Source organism: Protopterus annectens, chromosome 2.part0, assembly GCF_019279795.1.
Source record: "Protopterus annectens isolate FY-2018-M chromosome 2.part0, PAN1.0, whole genome shotgun sequence".
NCBI classification, from domain to species: Eukaryota; Metazoa; Chordata; order Ceratodontiformes; family Protopteridae; genus Protopterus; species Protopterus annectens.
The window spans coordinates 898,127,315-898,152,188 of record NC_056728.1 but is presented as its reverse complement, the minus strand read 5'-3'; the positions used below and the strand labels follow the sequence as shown (position 1 = coordinate 898,152,188).

Below are 24,874 nucleotides of genomic sequence, written 5' to 3'. Positions count from 1 at the left end.
TATCGGATCCGAAATGGCCGACAGGGGCTGCAAAATCGCCTCACTGACGACGGCCGAACCTGAAGCTGGCTCTGCTTGCACAACATCGTCGGATTTGGACCTCGGAGGCCTGTCTTTATCCTTGCGTCGTTTGTGAACTCCAGTAGCTGGAACCGTATCAGACGACATTTTGTAATTAAAACGCCTACCGAAGTAATGAAATGCAAAATCGTACGTACGTTGATTGAATCTAGCACAAAACCGACAACTAGCTACGTCGTGGTCAGGGCCTAAGCAAGGAATACAGTAAGAATGAAAATCCTTATGAGGTATTTGCTTCCCACATGAAATACAATTATTAACTTTTTCTGACATCGGACTGGAGCAAGAAAAAAGTTTCCCCAATGGGGTACTTAGCTTAGAGTAGGAGAAGAAAGTCTTCGGACTGAAGTACGTTTATAAAAAATTGTCAGGAGTCAGCCGACCGGCACTTGCGAACTGCTATCACCGCACAGCAAGAAAGACTGGAGAACATGGCGTCAGCTGTCAGTTTTGTACTCCTGGCGCTCTGACGTCAGGGAGCGTGGTTGAGCAGCCGACGCCGGACCCAGACTTTGGGATTCTGGCCGATCGAGGACTGCCTGCTGGCAGGGGAGAACCCTACAGTCATGACTGCAACAGTGAAACACGATGAACATCTCGTACAGCTTCAGATCCAGTTTTCCAGAAGCTCAACAACTTTATCAGTCAAGGATGACCATCAAAGCAATCTTGTTCACCACTAGAAGTGCAACAACATTTTCCTTACAAAGATGAGATTTTATCTGACAATGGTATCATCGTGAAAGGTCCAAAACAGACTGTCAAAAATCCTTGCAACAAGAGTATATTAACATCTTCCATTGTGGCCACCCAGGAAATGATTCTACCAAAAGAAGGGTGAGAGGATGCGTATTTTGGTCTTCTATGACAAGAGATATTGAGAGAGCACTTTCATCTTGTTCTGTTTGTAATAGTACTAAACCACATCAACAGAAAGAACCACTTCAGCTAAACCAGAGTCCTGAACTACCTTGTTTGACAGAAACTACAGACATTCTCAAATGGAATGGTCAGCATTACTTGGTATGAGTAAACTCTTATTCAAATTGGTTCAAGAAGGACCTACTTCCTAATCTCATGTCCAGTACTGTCATTACTAAGTTGAAGAGACACTTTTCTGTCCATGGTAGTCCGCAGAAAGTTATTTCTAACAAAGTGCACCATTCACAAGCCAGCAGTAAAAGAGATTTGCTGAAGAGTGGGACTTTATTCATGTTACAAGTAGCCCTGAGCACCTACAGTCAAATGGTTTGGCAGAACTTGCAGTTCAAAGTGCAAAGCAGTTATTAGAGAAGTTAAGAGACAATACTGTTTTTCTTCCTCGCAATAATCATCTTGGTTCACCTGCCCAGTGACTTATGTCGACACAAACTAGAACCACATTACCAGTCAGTAGCAATTTGTTGGTTCCATGTGCTAAGAACAAAGCAGTAAAAGCTCAACACCTGAAAAAGTGTTTGCCACAGAAGTCCTATTACGATAAGACCAGCAAACCGTTCAATCCATCACAAGAAGGGGATAGTGAGGATGCAAACAGCAAAAGGTTTTGATCGGATTACAGTCGTGAAAAGTTCGTGTCCGAGCTGAGATCGTACATTGTGGAATCAAAGGAGTAGAATTTAGAGTGAATTGGAAACATTTAGTACTGCTGTTCGAGCTAGTATTGCAGTATCTTGCCTGTGATAAAGACTCTAGTTCTCAAAGCAACTTATCCAATGTTCCAGTTCCAGAGGACATTCCAGAAAATATCCCTTTTCCTGAGAATATCCCCAAGTCCTAAAGCAGATCATTCACCGATGACTATCCCTGTTTATAACCCAGTTCTAACTGCTACATTACAAGATCAGGTCGCATTCCCAGACCTTGTTCCAGACACATGACAACTTGTACATGAATGTTGTTTATTCATTATTGACTGTATAATTTGCATGCCTATTCAAATGTCATTATCATTGCAAGACAGCTCAGTAAAGAGGGAAGATACAGATCAGAGTGTATATGTACCTTTAAGAAGCTTTCCAGTGAGCTGGTACGTGTACATAAATACTGAGCACGTGCAAGCAAGACTGCCATTTTGCAGTGAGCTGTAGAAGTTTAAATGTGTATGTATGTGTAGTAGTCAGTCAGTTCGTTCATTTATATTTTATGCTACTGTTATTCATCCTGATGTGTTTGTATGTAATAAAAGTATATAAACGAACACTCAAGCCTCTTCATCTTAACTAGCTACACAAGACGAGTGACAGGTATGACCTGGTGGACCCTGTTTATGTACCAAATCATCATGGTGTTGTCTGTAATAATCTGTAGGGGACCTGGGTCCAAGAGATGATGCAGAGACTTTATGACATGGATCACAACCAACATTTCTTTGATCAGTCTAAAATGACCCAGAGTCCTTTCTCTTTACCCCCATTGAAACTGCTCTCAAAGCAAAATCTGAGGAATCTATTAATACAGGTTGCATTGGAATGCATGCAAAATAGGGAAATCTGGATTGTGAGCCTTTAGACCCCTTCACCAATGCTGTTCTGATTTGATTAAGCCCATAATTGGAATCTGAGACTCCAGGGGATGAGAATGCTGGGTCTACCTGTTTTTCAGGTACCACTGAATCTTTCTCATATGTAACCTAGCAAAGGGGATCATGATAATTAATAGAAGCCATGAGGCCTGGCAATAGGTTGTGAATGGAGAAAAGTTCAGGAAGACGGTCCAGATATAAACCTGCTTTTGAAGAAGGAAAGCCTTTTGAGACAATGTGTATATCAGGTACCTAGCATCACAATCCTGTGTTATGGAGTTAGGGTGGATTTTTTGCATATTTATCTGAAACCCCAGATGCTCTAGGAGGAAAGATACCTTTGTTATGGAGTCCTGACAACTGGGAAAATGCTGCACAAATAAGGATGTTGTCTAAATAAGGAAAAACGTGGATGCCCTGCAATCTGCAGTGGGCCCTAGCTGTGGTTAGGCAATTTTCTAAACACTCTTGGTGCAGCTGGAAACACAAAGGGTAATGCAGGGAACTGACAATGTGACCCAGACACACAAAATCTTAGAAATCTCTTGAAGTTGCTTGTTACTGAAATGTGATGGTAAGTATCTTTGAGGTCTAACATTAATATACAACTCTGATGCTGGATCAGAGCAAAAACTCTTTGAAGGATCAAGACCTTGAATTTTGGAATCATTACCAAAAGACCAAGAAAAGAAAGATCCAAAACTAGTCTCAGAGTGCTTCTTCTTTGGAAGTAGAAACATTCTGTAACAAAAACCCTCTCCTATTTGATCTGCAGGAACATGCTCTACAATTCCTGCATTTAACATATTGAAGCACTTGAAGAAACAATTCTGTTTGACTGGAAGGGAGGAGGGAGATGGATCCCCTTGAAAGGAGCAGGAGAGCTTTGCCAACTGTAACCCTTATAAATCATCTTTAAAGCCCATTTTCGAAAACAATTTGTTGCCAAAAGGTCAGATTCTGTAAAAAAGGAAAGAGATCCTGAGATAGGGAAGGTGACCTAGTTTCTGGAATAGTCATTTTGAACAGGGCACCTGACCCTTTTTTGGAAAAGTATCTTTCCAGGATTTCCATTAGTCCCCTCCTGCCATCTCTCTCAGGTGTCTGATAGCAGGAAGCACCGTTTGTTTGTTTTGTTCTTTAAAGGGAGCAGACAATGTATAAGGAAAGAACCTAGGGTCATGAAACATTCTAGAAACACTCCGTATTAATTTACCTCCCTCAAAAAAATGCTTCAGCTGAATTAAATAAGCTTTCTGATCGACAAAGATTAATAATTTAAGTCACAAAGTTGTCCTTAAGTCACAAAATCTTCAACACACAGGTAAGTGCAGAAAATAGTTCCTAGTAAATAGCTGTATTTCGAAGAATGTCTACTGATATCACTTAAGGGCAGTGTCCTTAAAGAGACATACCTCATTTCTGTCAAAAAAAGTTAAAGTGAGACTTATCTGTCCAGAATGAAGCTTTAAGCTGACTGTTTCCTGAGAAGCCTTGGAGCTGCATCTGCAAGAGGCAGGAAAAAAGTGCTGAAGAATTTTAGTCACGCTAGGTGCTTATATGGCTCCCTCCAAAAAGGGATTACCCTATAGGAGCAACCAAAGTGGTAGCGTGGGAGGGGATCAAAGCTCATGGAAGCTGTCTGGCTGCCATGTCCTTGGCAGGATACACCTATATTCTACTGCAGGACTGCGAATGATTAACATAAAAGAGCAAGTTGGCAAAAAATGCATCACAGAGTACTAAATCCAAAGGACAAGCAGAATGTGTACAGCAGTCACTTTCAGTTGCTCCTGCACTATATATAACTGGTCTTTACCCAGTGGCTATTCCTTTATGTACTACATGAATGCAGATAACTCCATGTAACCTACCATAAAGGTATATCGTAAAGACACATGACAGTCTTACTCTATGTGGCAGTTACTTTAGAGATCACTTAATACAAGTACAGTTCATCCTCAGAGGAGTGTTACACATTAGTACTTGTTAGGACTGATAAACCTGCAGGAGGTTTTTAAGAAACACATCTGTATTCTATAAATAAAACCAGTATGATCTAAAATGATCACAATAAAACCATATTACAAATAAAATACACTGGCATTCAATTAAGCAGCATTTTTCTGCAACAATATTCATAAGTGAGAAACAGACAATGGGAATGATTGTAATGTACCTGCTGTGGCATTTTAAGAGAGATGCCAGTCTCTGTTCTCACCGAGGTTAATGTAACAGATACTACAAGACTAGAGTGTGGGATATACCGAGACATAGATACTTCCTGAAGAAGCTGGATATTGGCGACAGGGCTGGTACTAAGAGAAAAAAAAATCAAACTGTAAAACATCAAGACAAGTTCTCATTCTCCAAACTAAACTAATCTGTTTTCATCTATGCAACAATTTACATTTCTAAGTATGATGGCCACAAGTTACAAGTCTGAAAAAAATAAAATTAAACTTTACTCTAACGGGGGAATTTTTCTGCAGGGACAACAGATAAAACAACAAAAGCTATAAATGAGACAAGTAGCCTTGACTTACTTTGAAGCTAGAACAGCCTGCACTCACAATGAAAGTGTTTAAAAGTGCAACATAATTCTATCAGGGAGTTCAAGCACAGGTACATTCTGCAAGTCCATGAAGATGCGAGAGACAGAAAGTAGATAAAAATTCAGATTTGTTCATTATTCCACAAACCAAAATATCAACCCACTTGGCTTTACAGCTTCAAAACAAACTAAATGGCTTTAGAATAAAAATGAACAGTACCTTAGTTACTTTTCAGGAGCAGAGTTGAGTCTATACATAATCCTTCAGGAAATAGGAGGTCTTGTATCACAATGGAAGTTGACAGCTGTAGACCTCTCTCCCAGGACCCAAGTCAAGTCTAAGACTGCAGACCTCTCCCAGGTCCATCTTTCAGATCAAAGAAGTAGGTGCAGGAAAGACCACAAGTAGCACCATATGGGATTTCTCCACACACCCAGAGTCCTCCTCCAGATGATCCATCAGTGAGAAACAAATTCTGTAGTCTTCTGCTTTCAGACAACCTCCTTTACAAAACACTATTAAGATCTTGTTTACCATCTTCCTAACACAAGTGCTGGTTTGCTACCTAGTCATGTTAATGCTCCCACATAATGCAACACAAATTTTAAAGCCATATGACCTTTTCGTAGAGCCAGCATGTTACATTTGGCCCCTCCCACCAGAGCAAAACCTAGGGTTTGCAAATCTTAACAATGGGTTGTAGGCTCTGGACATTCCATCAACATTTCAACCAGCTAGGTTGGCTAGTGGGTCACCATAAACTGAAAAGACTGCAAGGATACTGCCCACAGGCATGATTTTATATTGTCATCAGTTTGGCGATGTGCCTGCCTAATATCAATTCAAGGCGTAACAGAACTACTTCACTAGAAGATGCTTTCTTTCAATCACAGAGCAACTCCTTTCTGCACTCCTCAGCTTCCTGATAATGTAGCACACATGATGCTTTTCACTTTGAATGTCTTGGGATGGCACTGTCCCTCACATCTACTTTTAACATGCAAGTATACAAAATAATCTCCTTAGTAAAATTAGGAGCTATTAGAACAGGTTCGGGACTAAGGGATCCGTCAGAGCTCATTAAAAGATCTATCTGCCTCAAAGGACCTATTCCCCTTAATATGGGATTTCTGCCTTATGAATGCTGTCAAACGACAAAAAGGTTACAAAATTTGGAACATACTTTTTGTCCAAGGAAATGCTTCACTTATCTCTTAGTAGAGGGTACAGATCATTTTTATAGCCTCTGTCTATTCCAGTTGTGTTCTTACCACCACTCTCTCTTCCTATTGGTCATCTAAGCCCTTGTCTTTCACCATATCCATTTCAATTTTCCTTAACATGACATAAAATAACAGATAGCAATCAGTGCAAGTGGTAACACAGTCTGTAGCATGTACTTTAACATGGGCAACTATAATTTTAGATTATGCAATGCCTGTGGGTGCAGCTGTTGATATGAGGGCAATATTTCCTATTTGGAGGGTTAAACTTCATAACTGATGCTATCTGTGTCATTATTGATCACAGATGGGTCTTGGATCTGACCTCGGATCCGAGACGGCAAAGTGAGCAACAGCTCCTGAGCTGGAGATCCTCCCCCTCCCAGGACTCCTGTTACCCATAACCTCAGACCTCGTTTGCTGTGATTAGTAAACAGACGTGTTCCTGCAGCTTGAGCTTCGTTGGTTAGATAACTGCCTTTTTGGGTATCCTTTTGAATTTTCTCTCTCTTTCTCTCCTTTCTTTCAATAAGTTAGTTTCCTATAGTTTTCTTTAGTTTAGCAGTAGTTTCCGCTATCCAAACTTTCAGCTGACCAAATGCTTTATTCCTTTACCATTGCAAAACTTTGGAACTCTCTACTCCCAACACTTAGATCCACCTTCAGTACCCCTCATCTCTGGAAACAACACCTTTCCTCATCTTGGCTGTGCACACGTGCTACCACTACATCTCATATAACCTAACTTCAACTATCACAACTATTCTCACCCCCACTCTACTACTCTGGCATCCTCCTTTCACATCCACCTGTCTTTTTACTTACTCTGACTCTCCATCCTGTCCACTTCCCTCTTCTATTAACTCTCACTGTCCTACCACTGATCTCTCCGTCTACTTCCTTCTCTTCCTAACCCTTATAGACCTACCATTGAACCAGGTGAGACATTTAGGTACTCTCTCAGCCTACCTTAATATCATACCACCACTTATATCTGCAAAAATATCCACAGACTTTGCGGATTTCCGCAACAGGACTCATAGCCTATCGCTCAGCTATTACAACTCCTAAACATGTGAAAAGTTTAAGTACCTAGTCTCTAATTAACTTCTATATCTGCTTTGCACCCACTGCATGAAGTGCTGTATATAAATTTTGCTAGTTGATAACTACTCATATGGAATGTTCTCATGTATATACTCTGTACTGCTTGTATAATATCTTTGATTTGAGAATGATTACTTATGTACATTTTTTTCACCAATTGTAGAAGTTGCCAATAATATGTACTAAATAAATGTTTTTATTAATTTTATTAATGTAAATTCTACATTTTATGTGAAATGTCTTGTATGTGGAGCTTTTCTCCCCAGGACTCCACTGAAAATGAGCACTTCTGGCCCAGCTGGATCACCCTGATAAAGAAAGGCAAATAAATAAATAAGGTTTGCACCCCTCCTTTAGTTGTTTGCTGGCCGGCCACCATTAGAGTTTTTCCCACCCTTTCTCTTCTTTACTTTTCCTTCTTTTTTCCCTAGTGTGTTTGTGCTGCAGGGTTTATATTTTTGTTTGGGTCACAGCTGACAAACCCTCCAGTTTTAGACATTACTCCTCATGCAGTCAGAAGTTAGCACCTGCCGACATGCATGAGGAGTATGTCTACTGTTTAGGTGAGGACCACTTAGAGACTGAATGCGATACCTGCACAAGGTTCAATCCTAGGGCTCTCCTAAACTGTAAAAACAAACTGCTCATTAAAAGGCTTGTTAAAAGGGGTCCCCTTGGTCTTGGGCTTTCCCTCCAAAGCCCCTTCGGATTTACTGCTAAATGGCCAAGGCTCTTGGATCCCTGTGCCACAGACCTGAGTCCAACCTCAGGGACATCGGCCCGGGGTCTTTGGCTCCTAGAGACTCGGCTACCCCAGCCGGATCCAAATCCTCGCAGACTCTGAGGTTCTCGGATCTGACTGGATCAAAATCCCCCTCAGTTACTATGACCTTGTCGGATGCATCCACGGGGCCCTTAGTACGCTCGGATCCAACTTGGCCTTTCAATCTGCCGGCTCCCTCGGAGCCAGTTATTATTAATGATCTCCCAGCCACTTCCAGAACCTTGGACCTGAGAAAATCTAGTAGGTCCTCCTCTAGGGACTGCAGACATTCTACTCATTCAGGCCATTCTTCAGTTTCCTTCCAGTCTACTAGTAGTGTGCTCCAGTCTGATATGGACCAATGGACCAGATGATGAGGAGCTTTCTCAAAGCCCAAACAGAACTAAGCTTGCTTCTGTCCCCTGCCACTTGCCGAGGGGCTCTTCACCCACATCAGAACTCCTCTCCTTCAGTCAGACTCCTGTAAGCTTAGTGCCCCTGGGTCAGAGCTTGCTTAAGGAGATGCTGTTGGTGTCGGGTAGTGCTCCCACGCCACCTGGGTCCCTGGCTGGGTCCACCCTCTTGCTCTCAGGGCTGGCATTGCCTTGCACCCGAGAGGTGCCCAGGGGCTGCCGGGGGGGGGTTCTGGTCTGGAGTTTTTGGATTGTTTCCTTCCCTTGGGGACTTCTGCCTTGGATAGCTCAGGACAGATATCATCCAGGGATGTCGGTACTGCGCCGGGGTCTCCTCTCCTACTCCAGTTCATTGCTATTGGCGGGGAGGATAGTGGGGCTTCTTCCAGTCCATCTGCCTTCCGGGCGATAGAGCGGTGATAGAGAGGACCATCTCCTATTGGTCAGCTCTGGACCAACCCCCCCCCTGCCTAGTTCCGTCTTGGGTGGCGAATCTTCATCATTGGTCTGAGGTCACCTTCAGAAGGGCATTACCCCCATAGGGGTACCCATCCTCCTCTGAGTCCTCCTCACAGCCCATGCTGGAGGAGCCTTCTCAGAAGATGTGCCAGAGGAGGCACCTGGACTCCCCTCGAGAGTCCTTCATGGAGGACACAGATTTCGAGGAAGGGAATGGGTCACCCAGACTACCATACAAGGAGGTGTACTTTGGAGACATATTTGAGATCCTGAAAGAGCAGGGTGGTTGGTCTTCCCCCACACTGTCCTCAGAAGAATCAGTGTTCCTGAAGGCATTCGGGGTGGGCCCATTTTCCCCTTGGGTGTCTCCCCCTGTGAATGAGCTAGTCCAGCTCATTGTCAGCAGGGCATGGAAGGAGCCGGAAACAGTCAAACTTGTCCCCAAGAGGGCAGATAAGTTTCTCAGTCCTCCTAAAGACAAACTTTTCTGGAGTAAGGATGCCCCTGTAGATGCTATTGTGGCTGTTGCAGATACCAAGAAAAAGCACGTGGAATGGAGCTCTACGGTCCATCCCCCTAACAGAAAGTTGCAGAATACTGAATATTTTGGTAAGCATGTGTACACCTCATCTACTTCCGGACTGAGGACTATGAATTATATGGCACATTTCACATGGCTGCAAAAAGGTTTAGTATCGGGTACTTTTCCTCTTCCTTTTCAGAGTTGCTGCCTTAGATAACCTTAAAATGGTTTCTCTGAAGCTCTCTACTCTCACTTCCATTGCTAATGCCTTGATGAGGTTGATCTCAAAAGCGATCAATGCCACCTCACAAGCAGCGGGTACAGGCATTGCCCTTAGGCATCATGCCTGGCTTCACTTTTGTGGGTTTGCGGACAACTTCAAGGCACCCTTTACCAATGCCCCATTTGATGGATATACTCTCTTTGGTCCTTCATTCAAGGAAACACTAACCCACAGTGAGCAAGAGGGAAAGACCTTGTCCGCAGTAGGGATCAAGTTTTCTACTCTCCAATGTTCCTTCTCCAAGACTCAGAGGGGTAGTAAAAAGCTATGGTTCCACAGGAAGCAGTCTTCCCTCCAAGATACTCCTCAGGAATCCTCCTCTTCTGACTCGGGAAGGGGATCTGATGTCAGATGCTGTCCCAGAGGCAGAGGAGGTCCACAGAATCGGGGCTTCCAAGAACCCTTTTCAGAGAAGCCACCACAGTGCTCCTGAAGCACTGCCGAACTGCCTGACCCTGGAGGCCATCGGGGTCATATCTTCTTGATCTACCTCACTAGGGCTGCTATTACCTCAAACAAGTGGGTGCTAAACATTGTGTCCAGGGGATACTTTACACCCTTCAATCACCCCCCTCCAATCCAAAAGTCACTCCCAGATGTCTCACCCCACCAAAGGGAGTTAGCTCTCACTGAGGTGCAAGACATCCTACAAAACAGGAGAACACAGATCTGGTACTTAACTCTTGCTTCTTTTTAGTGCCCAAAAAAAAACAGGGACCTGCTTTCTAGACCTCAGCAAGTTGAATTTATTGGTCAAGAAGTCAAAGTTCTGGATGGTCACTGTTTAGTCCATCCTTCCACTTCTGAGCAAGGATGACGATGTGCTCAATAGATCTCGAGGATGCATACTATCACATAAAAATTGACAGGCGCTCCAGTAGATTCCTGCACCTCTGGCTGGGGGGAAACATTATCAGTTCACAGCCCTGCCCTTCGGTCTCACCTTCAACCCCTGGGTGTTCACCAAATGTATGGCAGTGGTAACAGCTCATCTCCGGCTGCTGGGTTTTCAGGTCTTCCCGTACCTGGATTACTTGTCCCTCACAGCTTTCACACAGCATCTCCTCTCTACCCACAGACTTCGCTCTAAGTCTGTTTCGCAATCTGGGAATTACTGTCAACCTTCCCAGGTCTCACCTTACTCCGTGTCAGAGGCTGGAATTCATAGGAGTTCTTCTGGACATGGTGTCAGAAACTGCAGCACTTTCCCTGTACAGGGTAGACATGATCCGGGAGCAAGCACTCCTCCTCCTGGATTGGGACAGTGTCCCTGCCCACCTAATTCTTCAAGCCCTTGGGTCGATGGCAGTGGTTACTCAATTGGTTCCCCTCATCAGATATCACATGCGGGTGCTTCAATGGACCCTGACGGTACAGTGGTCAGCTCGTCTTCACTGTATGTCCATGCCAATCCAAATATCTTGAGTCTGCTGGCATCACTTAGATTGGTGGCTCCAGACAGAGGATCTTCTGCTAGAGAGACCTTTTTGTCTCCCGCAACCCCAAGCCATGGCAACCACGAATGCTTCCCTGTTGGGGTGTGGGGCATTTTCAGGGAAGGTTGTGATCCAAGGTGCGTGGCCCTCCTTGGAGACCAAGTTGCACATCAACGTCCTCGAGATGAGAGCGGTCCTACTATCGTTGCAAGCTTTCTGGGTCTTTTTCCCTCTTGGGACTGTAGCAATTCAGACAGACAACATGGCGGTAGTCTGGTACATCAACAAGCAGGTAGAGACATGATCATACCCACTGTGTAGAGAGAGGCCATGACAGTGTGGGAATGGGTGATGTCCTCCAGATGCTTTCTTCTTGCAACACATATCCCCGGTGATTATAACATGCTGGCAGACAAGCTCAGCAGGTCTATCCTGAGTCCCCACTAGTGGTCCCTGAAACAGTTAGTGGCAAGCCAGATTTTTTGACTGATGGGGTCTTCCATGCTGCAATCTGTCTGCATCCCCAGAAAATCACAAATGCAGCAAATACTTTGCACTGATCACTCCCACCAGGAGAGTCACCCAGGGATGCTCTGATTCACGACTGGCTGCCGGGATTCCTCTATACCCAATGCCCCTCAATTCCAAAGTTTTACAGACAGCCCATCATCTGAAGGCTCACCTCATCCTCATTGCCCCTTCTGGCCTTGTCAGATGTCGTTCTCCTTCCTCTGGTCTCATCTAAAATATCCACCTTGGATGTTAGATCCAGTTCAGGATCTCATCTCCCATCCATGGGAACTTCCTCTTCCTGACCTGATATTCCTGAGGCTGACAGCTTGGTATCTCCACTGTTCCAATGATTGTCAGTCTGGTTAAGTTGCCTTCTCTGGTGAAGGACATAATTTTGGCATCTCAGAAACCTTCTACTAAAAAGGTTTATTCCAGCAAATGGAAGAAGTTCTCTCTCTTTGGGCTTGTCAGCAGGACATTGATCCCTTTTCCGCTTGGGTTTCAGACATTCTGTGATTCCTTTCCTCTCTGTTCCAACAAGGAGTGAGCTTCTCGATGACTAAGCTTCAACTGGTGGCTATTTCTAACTTGCACTAAGTGATAGTCCTATGTTTTCTTCTAGGCTCTGTAAGGCCTTTCTTAAGGGGGTGTTCTTGCTCAGGCCTCCAGTCAAAGATCCATCCCCGCCTTGGGATCTTACTTTGATGCTGCAGTCCCTGACACAGCCTCCTTTCGAGCCAGCCACAAAGTGTGATATTAAGTTTCTGTCTTGGAAGATGGCCTTTTTAGTGGCTATTACTTCTGCCAAGAGGGTTTCTGAATTGCAGGCTCTTTGCATTAAGTCTCTCTTAACGACTTTTCAACGAGGATACACAGTTGCTCTCAGAACCAGTCCTTCATTCAATCCTAACGTAGCTTTGGAAACTAACCTAAATCAGTCTATTCAGCTTCCCGTCTTTTTTTCACAATTTTTTGAACAGAGGAGAGTGTCAACTACATTGCCTGAATGTACATAGGCAGTTATGTTTCTATTTGAAGAGGACTGAGGATTTTTGAAAGTCATATCAGCTGTTCGTAGCCTTCTCTCAGGCCAGGAAAGGCAGGGTCATTTCCAAAGTGTCAATTTCACATTGAATAGCTTCCTGTATAGCTCACATTTTTGAAAACAATCAGAGGGATCTGCCCAACCCTATTAAAGCTCATTCTACCAGGTCGCTGGTTACCTCTTCGGCATTCTGGGCCAGGATTTCTTTGGATGACATTTGTGCTGCTGCCACTTGGTCAAACCCCCACACCTTTGTAACACATTACAAGTTGGATTTGGTATCCAGGGGTAGGGCCTCGTTTGGTTATTCTGTGCTCCAACATGTCCTTCCTTGAGACCTCCCGGGGTTTTGGATAGTTGGGGACTCTGACCCATCTGTGATCAATAATGACACAGACTGCATCAGATAGAGAGTTATGTACTTACCATAAAGTACAGTTTTGTACCTACCATAAATGTAGATGTCCGATAGGTATGCATCTGCAGTCATCACATATGGGTTGTCCTGCCTCAGGCAGCCCTTCGGTCGGCCGGATTCCAAAGTCTGGGTCTGGCCTCGGCTGATGTCGCACTTTCCCCGACGTCAGAGCGCCTGGGGTATAAAAGCATCAGCCGACGCCATGTTCCTCAGTTTTACTTGCCCCAGATGCCAGGTGCCCTCTAGGAAGGCTAAATTTGGATAAATGCAATAAAATTCCAAACATTTGCAAAAAAAAAAAAAATATATATATATATATATATATATATATATATATATATATATATATATATATATATATACATATACATGTATATACAAACAAATACACCATAATAGATTCCCCCAGCTAGCTAAAAGAGGGGTGTAAGCACCCTAGGAATACCACAGAGGGGTAGGAGGGAGGGTAAATCTGACTGCAGATGCATACCTATCGGACATCTACATTTATGGTAGGTACAAAACTGTACTATGTCCTTCAAGGATGCATCTGCAGTCATCACATATGGGTAGAATACCATAGCCAAACTGGGGGTGGAGGTACTAAATGAAGGATGGTGTAGTTAAGATACCCTGCAGGACTGCCGTAGCAAAACCTGCTCTGGATCTGGAGTATAAAGGCAAATTGTAATGCTTGGCAAATGTATGCACGGAGCTCCATGTAGCAGCTTCTAAAATGTCCTTGGTAGCCACCCCTCTTAGGAAGGCTGTGGTGGTGGCTGTGGCTCTCGTGGAATGAGGTCCAATGTTAGCTGGCACAGTCTTTCCATGAAAGGAGTAACAAAAACGAATGCAATTTCCTATCCATTTGGAAATTGTTTGTTTGGAAATTGCTTTTCCTTGTACCCCAGCAGCATATGCTACAAACAACTGGTCAGTCTTTCTGTAACTTTTAGTTCTGTCCAAGTAGTAGCGAAGTTGTCTGTGTATGTCCAGGGTGTGCAGAAGTCTCTCCCCTTTATTTTGTGGCTGTGGGAAGAATGTAGGAAAGTGAATAGCTTGGTTCAAAGATACCCTGGATACCACCTTTGGCATGAATGTAGGACTGGTCCTCAAAGAAACTCTGTCCTGATGAAAGATAAGGAATGGCTGCACCGCCATTAAAGCTTGTAGCTCAGATACTCTTCTTGCTGTGGTTATGGCCAGAAGGAAGGCAGTTTTCCAAGACAAAAACTGTACATCTGCCGATGCTGCTGGTTCGAACGGAGGAAGTGTTAGTTTTTCCAACACGAAATTCAGGTCCCAAGTAGGTAGAGGTGGTTTCCTTGGAGGATTAATGTTTTTGATTCCTCTTAGAAACTGTCTTAGTAGAGGGTGAGAGAAAACAGGTGGATTTAGATTGTATTCTGCTGAGATTGCTGAGGCATGTATCTTGATGGAAGAGTAAGACAGGCCACTGTGGGACAATTCTGCCAAATATTCCAGTATATATGCCATATTCATCACAGTCACATCTAGGCCCTTTGCTGTGTTCCAGGTATGAAATCTTTTCCATTTTGCTGTGTATGCCTTCCTTGTGGAAGGTCGGCGAGCTTCCATAATAATATCCTTCACTCTCTGGGATAGGTTATCCTGAGGAGGAGTCATGGTATTCTCCAGGCAGTTAGCTGCAAGGTTTTCAGGTTGGAGTGTAGAGTCCTGAAATTGTGCTGCATCAGTAGGAGTGGCCATAAGGGGAGAGGCCATGGTTTCGTCTGTGACAAGCTCTTTAACAGTGGGTACCAGTGCTGTCTTGGCCAGTTTGGGGCTATCAGGATTACTCTGGGCTGTTCTGTCCTGATCTTCAGTAGGACCTTGGTCATTAGTGGAAGAGGTGGGAAAGCATACACTGTTAGAGCTTTCCAGCTGAAAGAGAGAGCGTCCACTTTCCAAGCTTGTGGGTGGTATGTCCTTGAGCAGAATTTCTTCAGTTGATGATTTAGGGGGGAAGCAAACAGGTCTATTTCCGGCCTTCCCCATGATTGTGTGATTTGTGAGAAGATGTCTGGGTGCAGCATCCATTCGTGTGCATCCATGGCAGTTCTGCTTAAGCTGTCTGCCAGTGTATTGTCTTTCCCTGGCACGAAGTGGGACTGTAGCTGTATGTTGAGTTTCAATGCCAGTTCCCATAGGTTCACTGTCAGTCTGTAAAGAGGGTAGGAATGGGTGCCTCCTTGCTTGTTTATGTACCACATAACTGTGGTGTTGTCTGTCCTTATGAGCAGGTGGCCTTGCTGAAGGAAAGGTTTGAAGGCCTCGACTGCGTGTATCACTGCCAGCAATTCCTTTTGGCTTATGTGCATGTGCAGCTCTCTTTGTGACCATAGCCCTTGTATACATCTGTCCTCCATGTGCGCTCCCCAGCCTTGGTCTGAAGCGTCCGTGGTGATGGTTTGGTTGGCTCTTGGCTTGCTGAAGGGCAGCCCGCTGTTCGACTGGCAGGCTTGAGCCCATCACTGGAATTCCTTTTGAAGGCAAGGAATGAGTGGAATCAGAGCTTCTAAGCTGTGACTGTGCTGAGTCCATAAACTTCTTAGGTACCATTGTAATTTCCTCATATGAAGCCTTGCTTGTGGAATCAGAAGAATGCAATATGCCATGTAACACAGGGCCTGCAGGATTTTCCTTGCAGTCATCTGAGTTTGTCTTGTGAGATTCTGAAAGTAAACTGGTAGCTGTTCTTGTTTTTCTTCTGTGAGAAAAGCCATCTGGGTGGTTGTGTCTACATCCGCACCCAGAAAAGTTATTCTTTGGGGTGGAACCAGTCTTGATTTGTGGATGTTGACTGTATATCCCAAGGCCTGTAACAGGTGAATGGCATAGTCCAAGTCCTTTAACAAAGTTTGCTTGCTGTCCGCTTGTATTAGGCAGTCGTCCAGATAAGGGTAGATTTGAATCCCCTGAAGTCTGCAGTGTGCAATTACTGATGCCAGGCATTTCATGAATACTCTGGGCGCAGTAGATAAGCCAAAGGGCAATGCTGAGAATTGATAATGCTCTGACCCTGCAAGAAATCTGAGGTGTCTTCTGCAGCTTTGTCGAATAGGGACATGCAGGTATTCCTCCTTGAGGTCTAGAGTCACCTGCCAAGACCACTTGCCCAGCATGGGAAGGAATTGCTGTAAAGTCAGCATTTTGAATTTTGGCACAATGAGGTACGTATTCAGTGCGGACAAGTCGAGAATAGGCCTCCATTGATTTTCTTTTCTTGGAACAAGGAATAATCTTGAGTAAAATCCCTGGCCTTGTTCTGAAACAGGTACCTTTTCTATGGCTTTCATTTGCATTAAGTTGGTAATTTGCTTCAAAGCCTTTGCCCTCTGATTTTGTGGCAGGTTTGGCATGCCTTTTCTTTTTGGCAATGAGTGGAAATGGAATCTGTATCCTTTGTCTATTATTTGTAGTGTCCATGTGTCCCCTGTAATGCTGTGCCAATTTTTTGAGAATAAAGAAAGCTTTCCGCCCAGAGGTGCTTCTAATTGAGCCCTGGTCGGCGGAGTCAAAATAAAGTCATTGAGTCTGTCCTGGTGCTGCAGTTGTAGTTCCTGCACTACCTCTCTGGTTGGGAGGCTGCCACTTCACTGCCTCTGTAGGAGCCTCTAGCTTGCCCTCTACCTCTGGCACGTCTATTCCTGCCTCTGAGATCTGTCTGAGTCCGGAAAAGACCAATTCTTAGTAGGCCAATTTCTGCTGAATCTTGGTGGTTGGACTCGCAGAAAGTCTTTAACTGTTTGCACAGATTTTGCATTTTTTTCAAATTTCTTTAAAACCTCTTGAGCCGTGGAACCAAATAATTTTTGCTTTTCCATAGGAGCATCCAAAAGCTTAGCTTTAACATGGTCTGGCAGAGATTGTTCCTTCAGCCAGGCATGCCTACGTATAACTGCACCTGTCATAGCTGATCTACATGAAGCTTCCAATGCATCATAACCACACTGCAAGAAATGGTTACTAACCTGCTGAGAGTTATGCACCAGATCCTGAAGGGATTTACGATCAAGGGGTTCAGAAGAGGACAGTTTCTTATGCAATTCATCTAGTAAATACTCTTGATACTGTATCATATGGAATTGACAGTTTAATGCCCTCATGGAAAGAGTTGCAGAAGTATACACTTTCTTACCCCATCTCTCTAATGCTCTGGACTCCCTTTCAGAGGGTAGAGGATTTTTAGCAGTGGCAGCTGCAACCCCTTTAGGGCCCTGGGAAATAGTTTCTGGGTCAGCAGAGTAGGCCTTGTACAGGTGAAAATGAGAGTCTGGGACCCTGTAGTACCTATCAGGTTTGGCAGGAGCCGGAGGGAGAGAGTCAGGGGCAGTACAAGCATCTGAGTAAACATCATCAATTACATTCAAAACAGGAGGTATAGCTAAGGGCCTGTGCTGAGGTAAATGTAAAAAAGGTCCTTAATCTCTTTTTGGAATCAGAGAATTCCTGACCCTGCCATTGAAAGTGTTCTCTCATAGTGTGTAATGTTTCTCCAAATGAAAACTCTTCAGGAGGGGAGGCCGAGGGAATAGATTCTTCAGCATCAGAATCCTCGTAGGCCGAATAAGCCTCCTCCTGGTGGTCTGATAGAGCAGAGCCATCCGTGGACTCATCTGAGGACTGTGGATCAGAGGGCTCAACCCTGGGCCTTTTGTCTGGAGGTGGTTGAGAGCCCCTGTCCGGATGAGGTTGGGAGCTTCTAATTAATGAAATCAGATCCTCTGCTAGGGTAAGAATCTGAGAGCTAGAAGAAAGTCTCTGAGAGGTAACTCTGGGAGGTAAAGCCTTAGAAAGTTTAGCAGCCTTAGCCCTAGAGAAAGCCTTAATGGACATGGAAGCAGGGGGTCTGGCTACACCACGTGCAGGAGTAGACTTATCTAAAGTAATGGTGTCGGAAGGTTCCTGGACACCGGTATCAGTAGGTAATTCAATGACCGACTCGGCCGGGGCCTCCAGGGCCGAGGTAGTTGGTTGTGTGGTTTCGGTAGTAGGAAGTACTAAGGACTCGGTTTCAGCTGAGACCGAGACACTCGCGGTAGGCCTGACCGAGGTTTCAGCCGAAACCGCGGCCCACGTGTGTCGGTCCTTGTCCTTCCGTTTTTTGACTAAATGCGAAGTCGGAGACTCCGACGGCATTTTATAAGCAAAACTAGCCCCAAAAAACTCCTCTGCAAACTCCGACCGACGTCTAAGAGTTTGTCGGTTGAAGGAAGCACAGGCTGAACAGGCCGAGACGTCGTGGTCTGGGCCTAGGCAGGGGAGGCAGTAAGAGTGGAAATCCTTATGAGGTATTTGTTTCCCACAGGTTAAACAATTATTAACTTTATCTGACATCGGCTGAGGCAAGAAAGAGTCCCCAACGGGGTACTTAGCTTTTTCGAAGTCTTCGGTAGCTGAATCACAGGAGCTGACCGACCGGCACTTGCGAACTGCTTCTGCTTCGGGCACCACGCGGCAAGAAAGACTGACGAACATGGCGTCGGCTGATGCTTTTATACCCCAGGCGCTCTGACGTCGGGGAAAGTGCGACATCAGCCGAGGCCAGACCCAGACTTTGGAATCTGGCCGACCGAAGGGCTGCCTGAGGCAGGACAACCCATATGTGATGACTGCAGATGCATCCTTGAAGGACATCTTGGAATCTGTGCTATCCAGTGTCATTATTCATCATGTTCCCACCCTCCATCCCCCTTATTCTGGTGACCAGGGAATTCATTGAGTAATGGTGTGTTTGGTTCTGCTGTTCCTGGGTGTGGACAGTGTCACTGTCCTGATATTTATCTAACAAACTCAATCTGAGGATTATGGGTAACAGGAGACCTGGGAGGGGAGGAGCTCGAGCTCAGGAGCTGTGGCTCATTTAGTCAGCTTGGATCCAAGGTCAGATCCAAGACCCATCCGTGATGAACAATGACACTGGATAGCACAGATCCCAAGTTATGGTAAATACACAACTCTTTTTTTTTTTTTTTTTTTTTGAAGACATATATAGTTTTGTGTTTAAGTTCTAAGTTAATAGTGGAGGGGGATGTTTTGAAAATACATTTAGTTTTTTGTTTGTGGGTTTTCATTAAAACAAAGCGTCTTGAAAAATGTGACATAGGCCCAAATGAAGATGAGAAGAAACACTTCTACTAAGCATCAGCGTGCAACACATTAGTGTGTGCATGTAACACAAAAGTTGGAAATACACAGTCAAAAAACTGTTCTGTATAACAGGTGGGAACAACAACTTTTTATTATAGTGGCTACACTAACCATACTACCTTAGAACATAAATGGCCTTAGAAGTATACAGAAAAAGGAGAGAGTATTGAATTATAGTAAGCGATACAGAGTGCAAATAGCAATGCTGTAGGACACACATTTGGAAAAAAATGAGCATGTGAATTTGACAACAAAAGGATTTAAGGATGGATATTCAGCAGAACACCAGGAACACAGAAATAAGGGAGTAAAAATACTAACTGCTAAACAGGCTCCAACAGTGGCAATTTGCAAGGAAGGAGGATTACACTGGTTTGTATTTATATTCCACCAAAATCTGCTTCAATAGATCTTAAGAAAACTTTGGGAGAAATAAACAGGTTTTAGCAGGGAATATTACCTATAGTTGGGGACTGAAAGTTGATTTGCAATAGTGAGGATCAGGGGACCTAGAAGGGGAATATTTGGTATGTGAGATGTGAATTCAGTAGTAGGAACTCAAACAAATTTACATATTATTCCCCAAGTAAAATAACTGGGCTAAACTAGCTAGAAATTATACTTCACAGGAACATTTACATTTAATTGAAAGCTTCATTACTCATCCAATAACTGTTTTTTATTGGTGCACGATCTGAAACAAAGATAAAAATGAGATTCTGGTGCTTTCCCCACCAACCTATTAAAAAGACTGGCATTTAAGGAATGGGTACTAGAAATTATTAGACCATTCTTAGGGAAAATAGAAATATCTTAAGTTATAGCTAGTGAGTAGGATAAAATGAAAATGGTCTTTAAAAGCAGGGTAGTAATAAAAAGGAAAGAGACATGGTTAAGAAGTAATAGGAATTACTTAAGACAAGCTGACAAAGGTTAAAATACTGCAGAATAAGTGTTGCCTCACAGAACAAGAAGAGGTGCAAATGCAGAGTGCTAAAAAGAAATAAGGGAGCTTCTGGGTAATAAGTATGAGTTTAGAAAGACTGCGGTTACACAACTATTTTTGTGATAACTCCAGATCACAATGACTTTGGTAGTAGAAAGGGTTGTTGTCAAACTTAGGGAGCCTATAACAAGAAAAATAATCAGAGATCCTGTAGGGGTTTTAGATGCATTTCAAAAATTTTAAGAAAATTTGTAAAGAGCAGAGAAATATGGAGATTAAGAAACAGCTCAAATGGAAATACTTATGGAAGACTAAATTAGCCAAGTTTAGAGGTAGATGAACAATTAACAGGACAGTAGGGGATGAGATAAACATGGTGATGTATAATCAAACTTCAGGAAAGTCTCCAGAAACCAGTAGTATTCCTGTGAATGTTTGGATGTTAGGAAGGAAGAAAGTGATAAAGACCTGGAAGATTTTGTTTAACAGTATTTTAAAAGAAGGGGAAGCAACATCTTGGAAGAAAAATGTGGTGGCTATTTTATCCAAGGATACTAAAGTTCCATCAGACTCAGCTTTATACAGACCCATTACAATTTTAAACCATAATTATAAAGTGTTTATGTCCACACTAGCTGAAGAAATGGCAAAGTTGTTGGAGGCAACAAACTGAAGTGGGAGGATTCTTCCATGATATTTTGTGTTTGAACAGAGGAATCAGGGGTGTCCTATTGGCCCCTTTGTTTGCTTTGTATTTAAAGAAAATAAATGACTTAGAAATGCAAGGATATAAATGGCATGGTAATCAAGATTGGTTGACTATTTGCAGGTGATATTATTTTGTAACTGCTAAATCCAGAAAGGGCATCCCAGTGTTGTTGAACATTCTGAAACAGTTCCAAGTTTTTTCAAGACATAAAATTAATGAAGATAAAACAAAGGCTATAGCCATAAATTACACACAAATTGGTTCAGCAATACCAATATTTATGGACAGACAATAAGATGAAGTTTCTGGGAGTACGGAGTGAAAAAGGCTTCTGTTACAGTAGCTAAGGATAGGTGGGGAGAGACTAAATAAAAGATAATACAAAAAGTGAGAACTGGAAGTCCTTGTTTATGAATACAGATAGTAAGACAGAAGCAGTGAAAATGTTTTAGCCCCTTTAATTTTCTCTACCGGTCAGGCATATTTTAATCAAGCAGAGGAGAAGTTGTGGACAATTAATAGAGATATGAAGGAATTTATCTGGGAAAGGAAGAGTCAAGAGTTTAGTATGATAAGTTAATCCTTCCAACAGAACAAGGTGGTATAAAATTACCTGATTTGAAGGGATATTTTAGAGCTACACAGTTAAGGCTCGTATACATAACACAAGTAGAAGGTTATAATTCAAAATGGAAAAGCATGATGATGAAGGGGGGTAGTTCAAGAAATAAAGAGTTGGGAGCTTGGATGCAGATTCTAATGCAGAGTAATAATAACCATACAGAATGATATTCATAAAGTAGCAGAAAGCATCCAATAACTAAACCAACACGAGAATGGAGAAAGAAGATTTTGCCAATAGAAATGACAAGTAGGAATGCAGAAAATAAGCAAGAGGGGTTGTAATTTACTGGACAAAATTAGCAAAGGAACCAACAGTGGGATAAGGCCAAGATGATGTTTGGACTGCAGGCCTGAGACTGCCTTCCCTTCAAGAGATTGATATCAGAGTGCAGGCAAAGAGAAAGGGATAGAGGAATCAAGTGAAAGATGTACTCTGGTGGGGTTTTTAGTTGAATTTATTGAATCAATTGCTGTTAAAAAAGGGATAATTAGTACGGCATGTAAAACATCACACAATAGCTATAAGAATCAATCAGAGGAGTTTAGAAAAGTGTGGGAAGAGACATTGGAAAATAAATTTACAAGAGAACAATGGGAGGACATATGTATGGATCTCAAGTATGCAACAAAGTACAGAAGGTTTAGGATCTTTGCTTGGAAATGTCTGTATAGGTATTTTTCTACTCTAAGATAACTTCATAGAATTTTTCCTCCTGTGGACAGCAATTGTTGAAGTATGATGGGGAAGAAAGAAATAACTGAGAACATGTGTCTTGGTAGTCTAATGACATGGCATATTTTAAAAATTCCCTACAGAGTACACTGTCAAATAGACACAGGATCTGAATACCTAGACACACTAAGTCCTTATTAAGTTTAATTCTGTTGGATGCAAAGTCTAAACTAACTATGTGAAGTAGTGAATATTACAAAAGAGTTAAAAGAAATTGATGATGGACTTGTGGAAAAGGGAAGGAGCAAATTACTCAGAAATGCATAGCAATTCTAGGAACAATTCATGCAGAATAATGTTCAAGAAGAAAAGGAGAAGTAAGGTTTTAAGAGAAGGCAGGAATTCAGCCATTTTTGTAATGCTGGACTGACGATAATTACAAAAGAGAAAGGCATGTTATGTATGATGTATGCAAATGGAAAAAATAAGAGATTGTTTTATTTTCTAGTTAATATATGGATGCCTACTTAAGTGATAATGTAATAAAGATGTTTAAAGAAATACTGATCTCTCTCATAGTTTGGGATTTCTGTTGCTCTAGCACTGAAGCATTTTTCTGATAACAGACAGGATCCTTTCACTGCCTAGTTATAACCAAATTATGTCTCCTTTTGAAGTTTCTATGCCAACTCCCTTCTCATGGTTTTACTTCTGAAATCCTATGCGAGTGTCACAGTCTTACTTTCCCTCACACCCACTTCTAGCTGTCACATGGTGTCTATAGGTTCTTCTTCCACATTTTCCATGGTGCTTTAAAAAGGGAAAATATTTTATTAATTACTGCATCATGAGCCAAATCAGGAGTTACAGCCTTAGGATGTAACAATTTTCCTCGAATTGTCAATTTCTGCATGTTTAAGGGTACAATACCATTTATGTCAGCAAAAATTCATATTACCTCCACTTTCTCACTGTATTCAGGGAAAATCTGACTAAGTAGTGGAGTCATTTTGAAGCCTGACTTTTACCTGGACATTTTGACATAGTTATAACAAAAACCTAGACTAAGGATATTTTTGTTCCTACAAGTTCAAAAGGTTTGTACAACATTCTCATTGACATACAAATCAATTTTGCTGACAATCAGGCAACAGAGCAGATGGTGGAATACTTTTACTTAAAAATTAAATAAATAAATAAATCCTTTACAGTATACAATATTGCTACTACTTGCTCATCCAAAAATGGTTCACTTAACTGGTTACTAGTTACACTATTTCTAGGCAACCACAACAAACACTGGCTCAGTTTAATTTATATTTCTCCTCCCCAACCACTCACTCAACTTAAAAATACTCCTTTCCTTGTAATTCTATCCCATTTGGTGACTTTAACATTAATGTCTTGAGACCCAATAAACTACCTCTAGATGGACTATTCAAATCTTTTGGCCTCTCTCATAGGGTAAGTGCACACACCTGACTAAATACAATCTGTGCCTTAGACTCTACTTTAGACTTGAGTCTTACAAGCATTCCCTACAAATACTGTGGCCTCTAAGTGAAAGCAAACACTCACTGTGACCACTGACCTGTTCTTTCCAACTGCTCTTTCAAAATCAAGCGTAGAGCCCCACAAAGTACAGTTGTGTACACTTACCATAAATGTAGATGTTCAAGTGTATTCACTGTTGCAGTCATCACACTTGGGTTATCTGCCTGCAGGTAGCCCTCAGTCGGCCCGAATACCAGAGACACAGTATTTCTGCGTCAGTTGCTGTCACTCTAGGACTGATGTCAGGTCATCAGGGGTATAAAAACAGGCAGCCGACACCATTACTTCAGTTTTTCTTGCCCCAAATGTCAGGAGCCCCTCAAATAGGGAGCTAAGTTATGGTGGGGAAAACACCACCAGTAAAAAGTAAATGCCAACAGTCCTTTAAGGAGTGTGAAAGAGAGACAAGGGGGCTGGAGGGTGGGAAACCAAGACTGCAACAGTGAACACACTCGAACATCTACATTTACGGTAAGTGTACACAACTGTGCTACGTTCTTCGTGTTTCATTATTGCAGTCATCACACTTGGGTTGATTCCCAATGCTGAAGAATGGGTGGAGGCAGTCAAGAAGAGTTGGAGCTGGCTAGTATGCCCTGCAAGACTGCGGTTGCAAAGCCTGCCCTGGATTTGGAAAAGAAAGGCAGGTGGTAATGCTTGGTGAAGGTATAAACAGAACTCCATGTTGCAGCTTCTAGAATGCCCCTGGCAGGGACTCCTCTGAGAAAGGCTGTAGAGGTTGAAGTTGCCCTAGTGGAATGTGTTCTGACCCCCTGTGGGGGTGGTTTTCCATTGTGTTTGTAACAGCAATTGATACAGTGTGTTATCCATTTGGAGATGGTTTGTTCTGA

At 42.9% G+C, this 24,874-nt stretch overlaps 1 protein-coding gene across 1 annotated transcript in view; it reads right to left on the bottom strand.

Annotated features, from left to right (window-relative positions):
• Nucleotides 1-24,874, bottom strand: part of RIC1 (RIC1 homolog, RAB6A GEF complex partner 1) — a 2,584,659-nt gene that overhangs the window by 1,043,570 nt on the left and 1,516,215 nt on the right. Inside the window, exon 17 of the mRNA XM_044061149.1 lies at nucleotides 4,785-4,923. Within this exon, the coding sequence (XP_043917084.1) occupies nucleotides 4,785-4,923 (139 nt within the window). The remainder of the gene's footprint in view (nucleotides 1-4,784; nucleotides 4,924-24,874) is intronic.